General features: G+C 37.1%; 1 protein-coding gene across 1 annotated transcript in view; it reads right to left on the reverse strand.

Moving 5' to 3' along the window:
- The window catches only part of ANTXR2 (ANTXR cell adhesion molecule 2), a 176,024-nt gene that overhangs the window by 107,841 nt on the left and 52,611 nt on the right, over positions 1-15,572 (reverse strand). Inside the window, exon 11 of the mRNA XM_060113758.1 lies at positions 11,815-11,893. Within this exon, the coding sequence (XP_059969741.1) occupies positions 11,815-11,893 (79 nt within the window). The remainder of the gene's footprint in view (positions 1-11,814; positions 11,894-15,572) is intronic.

Raw genomic sequence — 15,572 nt, forward strand, 5'->3', positions numbered from 1 at the left:
TCCCGCTGTGGAGCACAGGTTCTGGACGTGCAGGCTCAGTGGCCAAGGCTCACAAGGCCAGCTGCTCCATGGCATGTGGGATCTTCCTGGACTGGGGCAGAAACCGGTGTCTCCTGCATCGGCAGGCAGAGTCTCAACCACTGCACCACCAGGGAAGCCCTATTTCTTTTTTTTTTTTTCTACCTTTTCTTCTGAACTGTGTGGCTAACAGGATCTTGGTGCTCTGGCCAGGTGTCAGGCCTGAGCCTCTGAGGTGACAAAGCCAAGTTCAGAACATTGATCCACTAGAGATATCCTGGCCCCACATAATACCAAATGGCGAAAGCTCACCCAGAGTTCTCCATGTCAACGCTAAGACCCAGCTCCACTCAATGACTGGCAAGCTACAACACTGGACACCGCATGACAAACAATTAGAAAGACAGGAACACAACCACACTCATTAGCAGAGAGGCTGCCTAAAATAATACTAAGGTCACAGACACCCCAAAACACACCACTGGGCAAGGTCCTGCCCACCAGAAAGACAAGATCCAGCTTAATCCACCAGAACACAGGCACCAGTCCCCTCCACGAGGAAGCCTACACAACCCACTGAACTACCCTTAGCCACTGGAGGCAGACAACATAAACAACATGAACTATGAACCTGCAGCCTGTGAAAAGGAGACCCCAAACACACTAAGTTAAGCAAAACAAGAAGACATATAAATACACAGAAAATGAAGGAGCAGGTAAAAACCCACCAGACCAAACAAATGAAGAGGAAATAGGAAGTCTACCTGAAAAAGAATTCAGAGCAATGATAGTAAAGATGATCCAAAATCTTGGAAATAGAATGGAGAAAATACAAGAAACATTTCCCAAGGAACTAGAAGAACTAAAGAGTAAACAAAAAAGGATGAACAACACAAAAATTGAAATTAAAAATTCTCTAGAAGGAACCATTAGCAGAATAACTGAGGCAGAAGAACAGATAAGTGACCTGGAAGATAAAATAGTGAAAATAATTAAAGTAGAGCAAACTAAAGAAAAAGAATGAAAAGAATTGAGGACAGTCTCAGAGACTTCTGGGACAACATTTAATGCACCAGCATTTGCATTATAGGGGTCCCAGAAGAAAAAGAGAATAAAAAAGGGACTGAGAACATATTTGAAGAGATTATTGTAGAAAACTTCTCTAATGTGGGAAAGGAAATATTCAGTCAAGTCCAGGAAGTGCAGAGAGTCCCATACAGGATAAATCCAAAGAGAAACAAACCAAGACACATATTAATCAAATTGTTAGAAATTAAATACAAAGAAAAAATATTAAAAGCAGCAATGGAAAAGCAACAAATAACATATAAGGGAATCCCCATAAGGTTAACAGCTGATCTTTCAGCAGAAACTCTGCAAACCAGAAGGGAGTGGCAGGACATATTTAAAGTGATGAAAGGGAAAACCTACAATCAAGATTACTCTACCCAGCAAGAATCTCATTCAGATTCGATGGAGAAACTAAAACCTTTACAGACAAGCAAAAGCTAACAGAATTAAGCACCACCAAACCAGCTTTACCACAAATGCTAAAGGAACCTCTCTAGGCAGGAAACACAGGAGGAGGAAAAGACTTACAATAACAAACCCAGAACAATTAAGAAAATGGTAATAGGAACATACATATTGATAACTACCTTAAATTTAATGGAATGGTACAAAAACAAGACCCATATATATGCTGTTTACAAGAGACCCATTTCAGACCTAGGGACACATACAGAGTGAAAGTGAAGGGATGGAAAAAGATATTCCATGCAAATCAAAATCAAAAGAAAGCTGGAGTAGCAATTCTCATATCAGAAAAACTAGATTTTAAAAAAAGACTATTTGGGCTTCCCTGGTGGAACGGTGGTTGAGAGTATGCCTGCCAATGCAGAGGGACACGGGTTCATGCCCTGGTCCGGGAAGATCCCACGTGATGAGGAGTGGCTGGCCCCGTGAGACATGGCCGCTGAGCCTGTGCATCTGGAGCCTGTGCTCCGCAACGGCAGAGGCCACAGTGGTGAGAGGCCGGCGTACCGCAAAAAATGAAAATAAAAATAAAGACTATTATAAGAGACAAAGAAGGACACTACATAATGATCAAGGGATCAGTCCAAGAAGAAGATATAACAATTATATATCTATATGCACCCAACATAGGAGCACCTCCATACATAAGGCAAATGCTAACACGTATAAAACAGGAAACCGACAGTAACACAGTAATAGTGCAGGACTTTATCACCTCACTTACACCGATGGACAGATTATCCAGACTGAAAATTAATACAGAATCACAAGCTTTAAATGATACAGTAGAACAGATAGATTTAATTGATATTTATAGGACATTTCATTTGAAAACAGCAAATTACACTTTCTTCTCAAGTGCTCATGGAATATTCTCCAGTATAGATCATATCTTGTGTCACAAATCAAGCCTTGGTAAATTTAAGAAAGTTGAAATCATATCAACTACGATCTCCAACGACAACATTATGAGACTAGATATCAATTACAGGTAAACAGCTGTGAAAAATACAAACACATGGAGGCTAAACAATACACTACCAAATATCCAAGAGATCACTGAAGAAATCAAAGAGGGAATCAAAAAATACCTAGAAACAACTGACAATGAAAACAAGATGACCCAAAACCTATGGAATGCAGCAAAAGCAGTTCAAAAGGGGAAGTTTATACCAACACAATCCTACCTCAAGAAACAAGAAACATCTCAAATAAAGAAACTAACCTTACACCTAAAGCAATTAGAGAAAGAAGAACAAAAAATCCCCAAAGATAGCAGAAGGAAAGACATCATAAAGATCAGAGCAGAAATAAATGAAAAAAAATGACAGAAAAGATAATAAAGATCAATAAAACTAAAAGGTGGTTCTCTGAGAAGATAAACAAAATTAATAAACCATTAGCCAGACTCATCAAGAAAAAAATGGTGAAGACTCAACTCAATGGAATTAGAAATGAAGGAGAAGTAACAACTGACTCTGAAGAAATAGAAAGGATCATGAGAGATTACTACAAGCAACTACATGTCAATAAAATGGACAAACCGGAAGAAATGGATAAATTCTTAGAAAAGCACAACCTTCCAAGACTGAACCAGGAAGAAATAGAACATATAAACAGACCAATCACAAGCACTGAAATTGAAACTGTTATTGAAAATCTTCCAACAAACAAAAGCCCAGGACCAGATGAGTTCACAGCGAATTCTATTAAACATTTAGAGAAGATCTAACACCTATCCTTCTCAAACTCTTCCAAAATATAGCAGAGGGCAGAACACTCCCAAACTCATTCTATGAGGCCACCATCACCCTGATACCAAAACCAAGGATGTCAAAAAGAAAGAAAACTATAGACCAGTATCACTGATGAACACAGATGCAAAATTCCTCAACAAAATATTAGCAAACAGATTCCAACAGCACATTAAAAAGATCATACACCATGATCAAGTGGGGTTTATCCCAGGAATGCAAGGATTCTTCAATATATGCAAATCAATAAATGTGATACACCATATTAACAAACTGAAGGATAAAAACCATATGATCATCTCAAGAGATTCACAAAAAGCTTTAAACAAAATTCAACATCCATTTACTATACAAACCCTCCAGAAAGTAGACATAGAGGGAACTTACCTCAACATAATAAAGGCCATATATGACAAGCCCACAGCCAACATCATTCTCAATGGTTAAAAACTGAAAACTTTTCCACTAAGACCAGGAACAAGAGAAGGTTGCCCACTCTCACAACTATTATTCAACAGAGTTTTCGAAGCTTTAGCCACATCAATCAGAGAAGAAAAGAAATAAAAGGAATCCAAATCATAAAAGAAGAAGTAAAATTGTCATTGTTTGCAGATGACATGATACTATACATAGAGAATCCTAAAGATGCTACCAGAAAACTACTAAAGCTAATCAATGAACTTGGTAAAGGAGCAGGATACAAGATTGATGCACAGAAATCTCTTGCATTCCTATACACTAATGATGAAAAATCTGAAAGAGAAATTAAAGAAACACTCCCATTTACCACTGCAACAAAAAGAATAAAATACCTAGGAATAAATCTACCTAAGAAGACGAACGACCTGTATGCAGAAAACTATAAGACACTGATGAAAGAAATTAAATATGATACAAACAGATGGAGTGATATGCCATGTTCTTGGATTGGAAGAATAAATAATGTGAAAATGAGTATACTACCCAAAGCAATCTACAGGTTCAATATAATCCCTATCATACTACCAATGGCAATTTTATAGGACTACAACAAAAATTTTCAAAATTTGTATGGAAACAAAAAAGACCCCGGATAGCCAAAGCAGTCTTGAGAAAGAAAAATGGAGCTGGAGGATTCAGGCTCCCTGACTTCAGACTATATTATAGCTAAAATCATCAAGACAGTACAGTACTGGCACAAAAACAGAAATATAGATCAATAGAACAGGATAGAAAGCCCAGAGATAAACCCATGCATATATGGTCACCTTATCTTTGACAAAAGAGGCAAGAATATACAATGGAGAAAAGAGAGCCTCTTCAATAAGTAGTGCTGGGAAAACTGGAGAGCTACATGTAAAAGAATGAAATTAGAACCCTCCCTAACACCATACACAAAAATAAACTCCAAACGGATTAAAGACCTAAATGTAATGCCAGGCACTATAAAACTCTTAGAGGGAAACATAGGCAGATCACTCTATGAGATAAATCACAGCAAGGTCCTATTTGAACCACCTCCTAGAGAAATGGAAATAAAAACAAAAATAAACAAGTGGGAACTAATAAAACTTAAAATCTTGTGCACAGCAAAGGAAACCATAAACAGGACGAAAAGACAACCTTCAGAATGGGAGAAAATATTTGCAAACAAAGCAACTGACAAAGGATTAATCTCCAAAATATACAAGCAGCTCATGCAGCTCAATATCAAAAGAACCAAACAACCCAATCCAACAATGGGTGGAAGATCTAAATCGACATTTCTGCAAAGATTACCAAGAAACACATGAAATGATGCTCAACATCACTAATCATTAGAGAAATGCAAATCAAATCTACAATGAGGTATTACCTCACACTGGTCAGAATGGCCAACATCAAAAACTCTACAAGAATGAAAAGAACAGAGGACAGTCTCAGAGACATCTGGGACAACATTAAACGCACCAACATTCAAATTATAGGGGTTCCATGGGCCTCCCTGGTGGCGCAGGTGGTTGGGAGTCCGCCTGCCGATGCAGGGGATACGGGTTCGTGCCCCGGTCTGGGAGGATCCCATATGCAGCGGAGCGGCTGGGCCGGTGGGCCATGGCCGCTGGGCCTGCACGTCCGGAGCCTGTGCGTCCGGAGCCTGTGCTCCGCAACGGGGGAGGCCACAACAGTGAGAGGCCCGCATACCGCAAAAAAAAAAAAAAAAAAAAAAAAAAAAAAAAAAAAAAAATTATAGGGGTTCCAAAAGAAGAAGAGAAAAAGAAAGGGACTGAGAAAATATTTGAAGAGATTATAGATGAAAACTTCCCCAATATGGGAAAGGAAATAGTTAATCAAGTCCAGGAGGCACAGAGAGTCCCATACAGAATAAATCCAAGGAGAAATACACCAAGACACATACTAATCAAACTGTCAAAAATTAAACACAAAGAAATCATATTAAAAGGAGCAAGGGAAAAAAAACAAATAACACACAAGGGAATCCCCATCAGGTTAACAGCTGATCTCTCAGCAGAAACTCTACAAGCCAGAAGGGAGTGGCAGGACATAATTAAAGTGATGAAGGAGAGAAACCTGCAACCAAGATTACTCTACCCAGCAAGGATCTCATTCAGATTTGATGGAGAAATTAAAACCTTTACAGACAAGCAAAAGCTGAGAGAGTTCAGCACCACCAAACCAGCTTTACAACAAATGCTAAAGGAACTTCTCTAGGCAAGAAACACAACAGAAGGAATAGACCTACAATAACGAACCCAAAGCAATTAAGGAAATGGGAATAGGAACATACATATCAATAATTACCTTAAATGTAAATGGACTAAATGCTCCCACCAAAAGACACAGAGTGGCTGAATGGATACAAAAACAAGACCCATATATATGCAGTCTACAAGAGACCCACTTCAGACCTAGAGACACATACAGATTGAAAGTAAGGGGATGGAAAAAGATATTCCATGCAAATGGAAATCAAAAGAAAGCTGGAGTAGCAATTCTTATATCAGACAAAATAGACTTTAAAATAAAGACTATTAGAAGAGACAAAGAAGGACACTACATAAGGATAAAGGGATCAATCCAAGAAGAAGATATAACAATTGTAAATATTTATGCACCCAACATAGGAGCACCTCAATACATAAGGCAAATGCTAACAGCTATAAAAGGGGAAATTGACAGTAACACATTCATAGTAGGGGACTTTAACACCCCACTTTCACCAATGGACAGATCATCCAAAATGAAAATAAATAAGGAAACACAAGCTTTAAATGATACATTAAACAAGATGGACTTAATTGATATTTATAGGACATTCCATCCAAAAACAACAGAATACACATTTTTCTCAAGTGCTCATGGAACATTCTCCAGGATAGATCATGTCTTGTGTCACAAATCAAGCCTTGGTAAATTTAAGAAAATTGAAATTGTATCAAGTATCTTTTCCGACCACAATGCTATGAGAATAGACATCAATTACAGGAAAAGATCTGTAAAAAATACAAACACATGGAGGCTAAACAATACAGTACTCAATAACGAAGCGATCACTGAATAAATAAAAGAGGAAATTAAAAAATACCTAGAAACAAATGACAATGGAGACACAACAACCCAAAACCTATGGGACGCAGCAAAAGCAGTTCTAAGGGGGAAGATTATAGCAATACAATCCCACCTTAAGAAACAGGAAACATCTCGAATAAACAACCTAATCCTGCACCTAAAGCAATTAGAGAAAGAAGAACAAAAAACCCCCAAAGCTAGCAGAAGGAAAGAAATCATAAAGATCAGATCAGAAATAAATGAAAAAGAAATGAAGGAAACGATAGCAAAGATCAACCAAACTAAAAGCTGGTTCTTTGAGAAGATAAACAAAATTGACAAACCATTAGCCAGACTCATCAAGAAAAGAAGGGAGAAGACTCAAATCAATAGAATTAGAAATGAAAAAGGAGAAGTAACAACTGACACTGCAGAAATACAAAAGATCATGAGAGATTACTATAAGCAACTCTATGCCAATAAAATGGACAACCTGGAAGAAATGGACAAATTCTTAGAAATGCACAATCTGCCAAGACTGAATGAGGAAGAAATAGAAAATATGAACAGACCAATCACAAGCACTGAACTTGAAACTGTGATTAAAAATCTTCCAACAAACAAAAGCCCAGGACCAGATGGCTTCACAGGCGAATTCTATCAAGCATTTAGAGAAGAGCTAACACCTATCCTTCCCAAACTCTTCCAAGCAATTTCAGAGGAAGGAACACTCCCAAACTCATTCTACGAGGCCACCATAACCTTGATACCAAAACCAGGCAAGGATGTCACAAAGAAAGAAAACTACAGGCCAATATCACTGATGAACATAGATGCAAAAATCCTCAACAAAATACTAGCAAACAGAATCCAACAGCACATTAAAAGGATCATAAAACACGATCAAGTGGGGTTTATTCCAGGAATGCAAGGATTCTTCAATATACGCAAATCAATCAATGTGATACACCATATTAACAAGTTGAAGGAGAAAAACCATATGATCATCTCAATAGATGCAGGGAAAGCTTTCGACAAAATTCAACACCCATTTATGATAAAAACCCTGCAGAAAGTAGGCATAGAGGGAACTTTCCTCAACATAATAAAGGCCATATATGACAAACTCACAGCCAACATTGTCCTCAATGGTGAAAAACTGAAACCATTTCCACTAAGATCAGGAACAAGACAAGGTTGCCCACTCTCACCACTCTTATTCAACATAGTTTTGGAAGTTTTAGCCACAGCAATCAGAGAAGAAAAGGAAATAAAAGGAATCCAAATCGGAAAAGAAGAAGTAAAGCTGTCACTGTTTGCAGATGACATGATACTATACATAGAGAATCCTAAAGATGCTACCGAAAAACTACTAGAGCTAATCAATGAATTTGGTAAAGTAGCAGGATACAAAATTAATGCACAGAAATATCTGGCATTCCTGTACACTAATGATGAAAAATCTGAAAGTGAAATCAAGAAAACACTCCCATTTACCATTGTAACAAAAAGAATAAAATATCTAGGAATAAACCTACCTAAGGAGACAAAAGACCTGTATGCAGAAAATTATAAGACACTGATGAAAGAAATTATAGATGATACAAATAGATGGAGAGATATACCATGCTCCTGGATTGGAAGAATCAATATTGTGAAAATGACTCTACTACCCAAAGCAATCTACAGATTCAATGCAATCCCTATCAAACTACCACTGGCATTTTTCACAGAACTAGAACAAAAAATTTCAAAATTTGTTTGGAAAAACAAAAGACCCCGAGTAGCCAAAGCAATCTTGAGAACGAAAAACGGAGCTGGAGGAATCAGGCTCCCTGACTTCAGACTATACTACAAAGCTACAGTAATTAAGACAGTGTGGTACTGGCATAAAAACAGAAAGATAGATCAGTGGATCAGGATAGAAAGCCCAGAGATAAACCCATGCACATATGGCCAACTTATCTTTGATAAAGGAGGCAGGAATGTACAGTGGAGAAAGGACAGTCTCTTCAATAAGTGGTGCTGGGAAAACTTGACAGGGACATGTAAAAGTTTGAGATTAGATCATTCCCTAACACCATACACAAAAATAAGCTCAAAATGGATTAAAGACCTAAATGTAAGGCCAGACACTATCAAACTCTTAGAGGAAAACATAGGCAGAACACTCTATGACATAAATCACAGCAAGATCCTTTTGGACCCACCTCCTAGAGAAATGGAAATAAAAACACAGATAAACAAATGGGACCTAATGAAACTTCAAAGCTTTTGCACAGCAAAGGAAACCATAAACAAGACCAAAAGACAACCCTCAGAATGGGAGAAAATATTTGCAAATGAAGCAACTGACAAAGGATTAATCTCCAAAATTTATAAACAGCTCATGCAGCTCAATAGCAAAAAAACAAACAACCCAATCCAAAAATGGGCAGAAGCCTTAAATAGGCATTTCTCCAAAGAAGATATACAGACTGCCGACAAACACATGAAAGAATGCTCAACATCATTAATCATTAGAGAAATGCAAATCAAAACTACAATGAGATATCATCTCACACCAGTCAGAATGGCCAGCATCAAGAAATCTAGAAACAATAAATGCTGGAGAGGGTGTGGAGAAAAGGGAACACTCTTGCACTGCTGGTGGGAATGTGAATTGGTACAGCCACTATGGAGAACAGTATGGAGGTTCCTTAAATAACTACAAATAGAACTACCATATGACCCAGCAATCCCACTACTGGGCATATACCCTGAGAAAACCATAATTCAAAAAGAGACATGTACCAAAATGTTCATTGCAGCTCTATTCACAATAGCCCGGAGCTGGAAACAACCTAAGTGTCCATCATCGGATGAATGGATAAAGAAGATGTGGCACATATATACCATGAAATATTACGCAGCCATAAAAAGAAACGAAACTGAGCTATTTGTAATGAGGTGGATAGACCTAGAGTCTGTCATACAGAGTGAAGTAAGTCAGAAAGAGAAAGACAAATACCATATGCTAACACATATATACGGAATTAAAAAAAAAATGTCATGAAGAACCTAGGGGTAAAACGGGAATAAAGACACAGACCTACTTGAGAATGGACTTGAGGATATGGGGAGGGGGAAGGGTAAGCTGTGACAAAGCGAAAGAGAGGCATGGACATATATACACTACCAAACGTAAGGTAGATAGATAGTGGGAAGCAGCCGCATAGCACAGGGAGATCAGCTCGGTGCTTTGTGACCGCCTGGAGGGGTGGGATGGGGAGGGTGGGAGGGAGGGAGATGCATGAGGGAAGGGATGTGGGAACAGATGTATATGTATGACTCATCCACTTTGTTATAAAGCAGAAACTAAAAAAAAAAATACTCTACAAACAATAAATGCTGTAGATGGTGTGGAGAAATGGGAACCCTCTTGCACTGTTGGTGGGAATGTAAATTGACACAGCCATTATGGAGAACAATATGGAGTTTCCTTAAAAAACTAAAAATAGAACTACCATATGACACAGCAATCCCACTACTGGGCATATAACCTGAGGAAACCATAATTCAAAAAGAGTCATGTACCACAATGTTCATTGCAGCACTATTTACAATAGCCAGGACATGGAAGCAACCTAAGTGTCCATCAACAGATGAATAGATAAAGAAGATATGGCACATATATACAATGTAATATTACTCTGCCAGAAATAGAAACGATTTTGAATTATTTGTAGTGAGGTGGATGGACTTAGTGTCTGTCATACAGAGTGAAGTAAGTCAGAAAGAGAAACACAATTACCGTATGCTAACACATACATATGGGATTAAAAAAAAAATTGGTTCTGACAAACCTAGGGGCAGGACAGGAATAAAGACTCAGAGGTAGAGAATGGACTTGAGGACATGGGGTGGGAAAGGGTAAGCTGGGATGAAGTGAGAGAGTGACATGGTCATATATACACTACCAAATGTAAAATAGATAGCTAGAGGGTAGCAGCCGCATAGCAAAGGGAGATCAGCTCGGTACTTTGTGTCCACCTAGAGATGTGGGATAGGGAGGGTAGGAGGGAGATGCAGGAGGGAGGAGATATGGGGATATATGTATATGTATAGCTGATTCACTTTGTTATACAGCAGAAACTAACATACAACTGTAAATCCTTTATACTCCAATAAAGATGTTAAAAAAAAATCATGAGATGTGAGAAAATGTTTAGGTTTGGGATTCTGGTCTTTTGAAGGGCAGGATTTTTTTTTGTTTTTGTTTTGATTTATATATTTTTAACAAAGAAAATGAACTCATAAGAATATCAGCCATGTGATCAGTTCCTTTTAGTGCTTTGTGTTTTCATGTTCAGAAATGTAATGTCAAGATAAACCAAAAAACTTAACTATAAGGAAAACACTCTCTTATCAATGGAATTTATATATCCAAATATTGCATCTTAGGTAGTGCAAATCATCCATCTTAACTAAATTATAGCTTCAGTGCAGTTTCAAACCAAGATATTATAAAGCTCTCAAAATCAAGTTCCTTACTCTTGAGAAAGCACCAGCATTAAATGGGACAAAATAATAAGCTCACTCATTAAGGTGCTCTAATAATTTCAAAAACATGATAAATGTCTTAGATAGTATAATGCAACCTTCATTAACAGAAAGACATTATTTCCTTTACATAGTTAATGTTTTAAGAAAAATGCTTTATTTGGAAATAATTTTCCTACCTTATTCTAATATTTAAATATGACTTCAATTTTATAAATATCAAAATATAATGTATACTCTTTAAAATCCCTTTAAAGGAGACTAAAGGCAAAAACAAAACAACCTACAATAAATTCTATACAAACATGTTCTTGTAATGGTCTCCAGTATTATTGTTTCTACTTTCTTTACTGTAGGATGCAACAATATTGAAGGTCCATAAATTATTTCTGGAGAGAGTTATTTTTTAAAAAGTAACTTTATGTGAACAGTGACTTACACATTCTGTGGCTGTGACTGTTAGTGAGCCCGAGATGACAGAACTTCCTCCATTAAAACTCACTGAAACATCAAGAGTTCTGAAAGAAAAGGCAGAAACAATAATTAACAGTAATTAAAAACTGGAGTTTTGCGGAAAATATTTCTTTCCTTAAATAATTCAGAATTAGCCAGATAGTTGACTCTAAAAGTCAAAGCTTTTGATCAGTTATCTTAGTGCTTTTCTTTCTTAGTTCTAGTCCTTACTCAGTAGCCAGAGGCAAATTCCTTAAGTGATCTAATTGTTCCTAAAAGAAGCATTAATGTCAATAGAAACATGAAGAAATTCCTGTTGTTGTCATTGTTCTAGTCTAAAATAATACATTTTTAGGAAAAAATTAAATTAAAAAATTCCTTAATCCAGAAAAATGCTGAGATTGTTTCAGGTTCACAAAAACCTAGAATGAGGAAAAATACTTCCATCCAATTTAGCTTTTCCCTGTCTCTAGACATTACCATTATCACAAGATCATTGTTTAAGAATATAAAAACGGAAATAGACAGAAACTGGGCATAGAGGGAACTTAACTCAAAATAATAAAAGGCATATATGACAAACCCACAGCCAACATCATTCTCAATGGTGAAAAACTGAAAGCATTTCCTCTAAGATCAGGAACAAGACAAGGGGGCCCACTCTTACTAGTACTATTCAACATAGTTTTGGAAGTTTTAGCCATGGCAATCAGAGAAGAAAAAGAAATAAAAGGAATACAAATTGGAAAAGAATTAAAACTGTCACTGTTTGCAGATGACATGATACTAAACATAGAGAATCCTAAAGAGGCCACCAGAAAGCTACTAGAACTAATAAATGAATTTGGTAAAGTAGCAGAATACAAAGTTAATGCATAGAAATCTCTTGGATTCCTATACACTAATGATGTAAAATCAGAAAGACAAATTAAGGAAACAGATTTGCAACTGCAACAAAAAGAATAAAATACCTAGGAATAAACCTACCTAAGAAGGCAAAATACCTGTATGCAGAAAATTATAAGACACTTATACAAACAGATGGACAGATATACCATGTTCTGGGATGAGAAGAATCAACATTGTGAAAATGACAATACTACCCAAAGCAATCTACAGATTCAGTGCAATCCCTATCAAATTACCAATGGCATTTTTCACAGAACTAGAACAAAAAATTTTCCAATGTGTATGGAAACACAAAATACCCTGAATAGCCAAAGCAACCTTGAGAAAGAAAAACAGAGCTGGAGGAATCAGGCTCCCAGACTTCAGACTATACTACAAAGCTATGGTTATCAAGACAGTATGGTACTGGCACAAAAAGAGAAATATACATCAATGGAACAGGATAGAAAGCCCAGAGATAAACCCACGCACATATGGTCACCTTATCTTTGACAAAGGAGGCAAGAATATACATTGGGGAAAAGACAACCTCTTCAATAAGTGGTGCTGGGAAAACTGGACAGCTACATATAAAAGAATGAAATTAGAACACTCCCTAACCCCATACACAAAACTAAGCTCAAAATGGAATTAATGACCTAAATGTAAGGTCAGACACTATCAAACTCTTAGAGGAAAACATAGGCAGAACACTCTATGAGATAAGTCAAAGCGAGATCCTTTTTGATCCACCTCCTACAGAAATGGAAATAAAATAAAAAATAAACAAATGGGAACTAATGAAACTTAAAATCTTAGCACAGCAAAGGAAACCATAAACAAGATGAAAAGACAACCTTCAGAATGGGAGAAAATATTTGCAAATGACGAAAATGACAAAGAATTAATCTCCAAAATATATAAGCAGCTCATGCAGATCAATACCAAAAAAACAAACAACCCAATCCAAAAATGGGCAGAAGACCTAAACAGACATTGCTTCATAGAAGATAGGCAGATTGCCCACAAACACATGAAAGGATGCTCAACATAACTAATCATTAGAGAAATGAAAATCAAAACCACAATGAGGTATCACCTCACACCAGTCAGAATGGCCATCATCAAAAAATCTACAAACAATAAAAGTTGGAGAGGGTGTGGAGAAAAAGGAAGCTCTTGCACTGTTGGTGGGAATGTAAATTGATACAGTCACTATGGAGAACAGTATGGAGGTTCCTTAAAAAACTACATATTGAACTACCATATGACCCAGCATCCCACTACTGGGCATATACCCTGAGAAAACCATAACTCAAAAAGTGTCAGGTACCACAATGTTCATTGCAGCTCTATTTACAATAGCCAGGACATGGAAGCAACCTAAGTGTCAATCAACAGATGAATGGATAAAGAACATGTGGCACGTATGTACAATGGAATATTACTCAGCCTTAAAAGGAAACGAAATTGAGTTATTTGTAATGAGGTGGATGGACCTAGAGTCTGTCATACAGAGTGAAGTAAGTCAGAAAGAGAAAAACAAATACCATATGCTAACACATATATATGGAATCTAAGACAAAAAAATATGGTCATGAAGAACCTAGGGGCAAGAAGGGAATAAAGACGCAGACCTACAGGATAATGGACTTGAGGATATGGGGAGGGTGAAGGGTAAGCTGGGACAAAGTGAGAGAGTGGCATGGACATATATACACTACCAAATGTAAAATAGATAGCTAGTGGGAAGCAGCCAAATAGCACAGAGAGATCAGCTCAGTGCTTTGTGACCACCTAGAGGGTTGGGATAGGGAGGGTGGGAGGGAGGGAGAAGCAAGAGGGAAGATATATGGGGATATTTGTATATGTATACCTGATTCACTTTGTTATAAAGCAGAAACTAACACACCATTGTAAAGCAATTATACTCCAATAAAGATGTTAAAAAAAGAAAAAGAGAGAGACATGTACCATAATGTTCATTGCAGCTCTATTTACAACAGCCAGGACATGGAAGCAACCTAAGTGTCCATCGACAGATGAATGGATAAAGAAGATGTGGCACATATATACAATGGAATATTACTGAGCCATAAAAAGGAATGAAATTGAGTTATTTGTAATGAGGTGGATGTACCTAGAGTCTGTCATATAGAGTGATGTAATTCAGAAAGAGAAAAACAGATACCATATGTTAACACACATATATGGAATCTAAAAAAATGGTACTGATGAACCTAGTGGCAGGGCAGGAATAAAAACACAGATGTAGAGAATGGACTTGAGGACACAGGGAAGGGGAAGGGGAAGCTGGGACAAAGTGAGAGAGTAACATTGGCATATATACACTACCAAATGTAAAATGCATGGTTAGTGGAAAGCTGCTAAACAGCACAGGGAGATCATCTCAACGCTTTGTGATGACATAAAGTGGTGGGATAGGGAGGGTGGGAGGGAGGCTCAAGAGGGAGGGGGTGTGGGGATATATGTATACATATACCTGATTCACTTTGTTGTACAGCAGAAACCAACACAACATTGTAAAGCAATTATACTCCAATAAAGATATTTTTAAAAAGTTATTACAAGATGCAAACTATTATATATAAAATGGATAAACAATAAGGCCTTACTGTATAGCACAGGGAACTATATTCAGTATCCTGTGATAAACCCTAATGGAAAAGAATATGAAAAAGAATGTATATATGTAAAACTGAATCGCTTTGCTGTACACCAGAAACTAACACAATATTGTAAATCAACTATACTTCAATAAAATAAAATTTTTTAAATGGAAATAACAAACCATTGAAAGATAAAATATAGAGAAAGTGATCATGAAAGACAGAG

Source organism: Mesoplodon densirostris, chromosome 1, assembly GCF_025265405.1.
Source record: "Mesoplodon densirostris isolate mMesDen1 chromosome 1, mMesDen1 primary haplotype, whole genome shotgun sequence".
Lineage (NCBI taxonomy): Eukaryota > Metazoa > Chordata > Mammalia > Artiodactyla > Ziphiidae > Mesoplodon > Mesoplodon densirostris.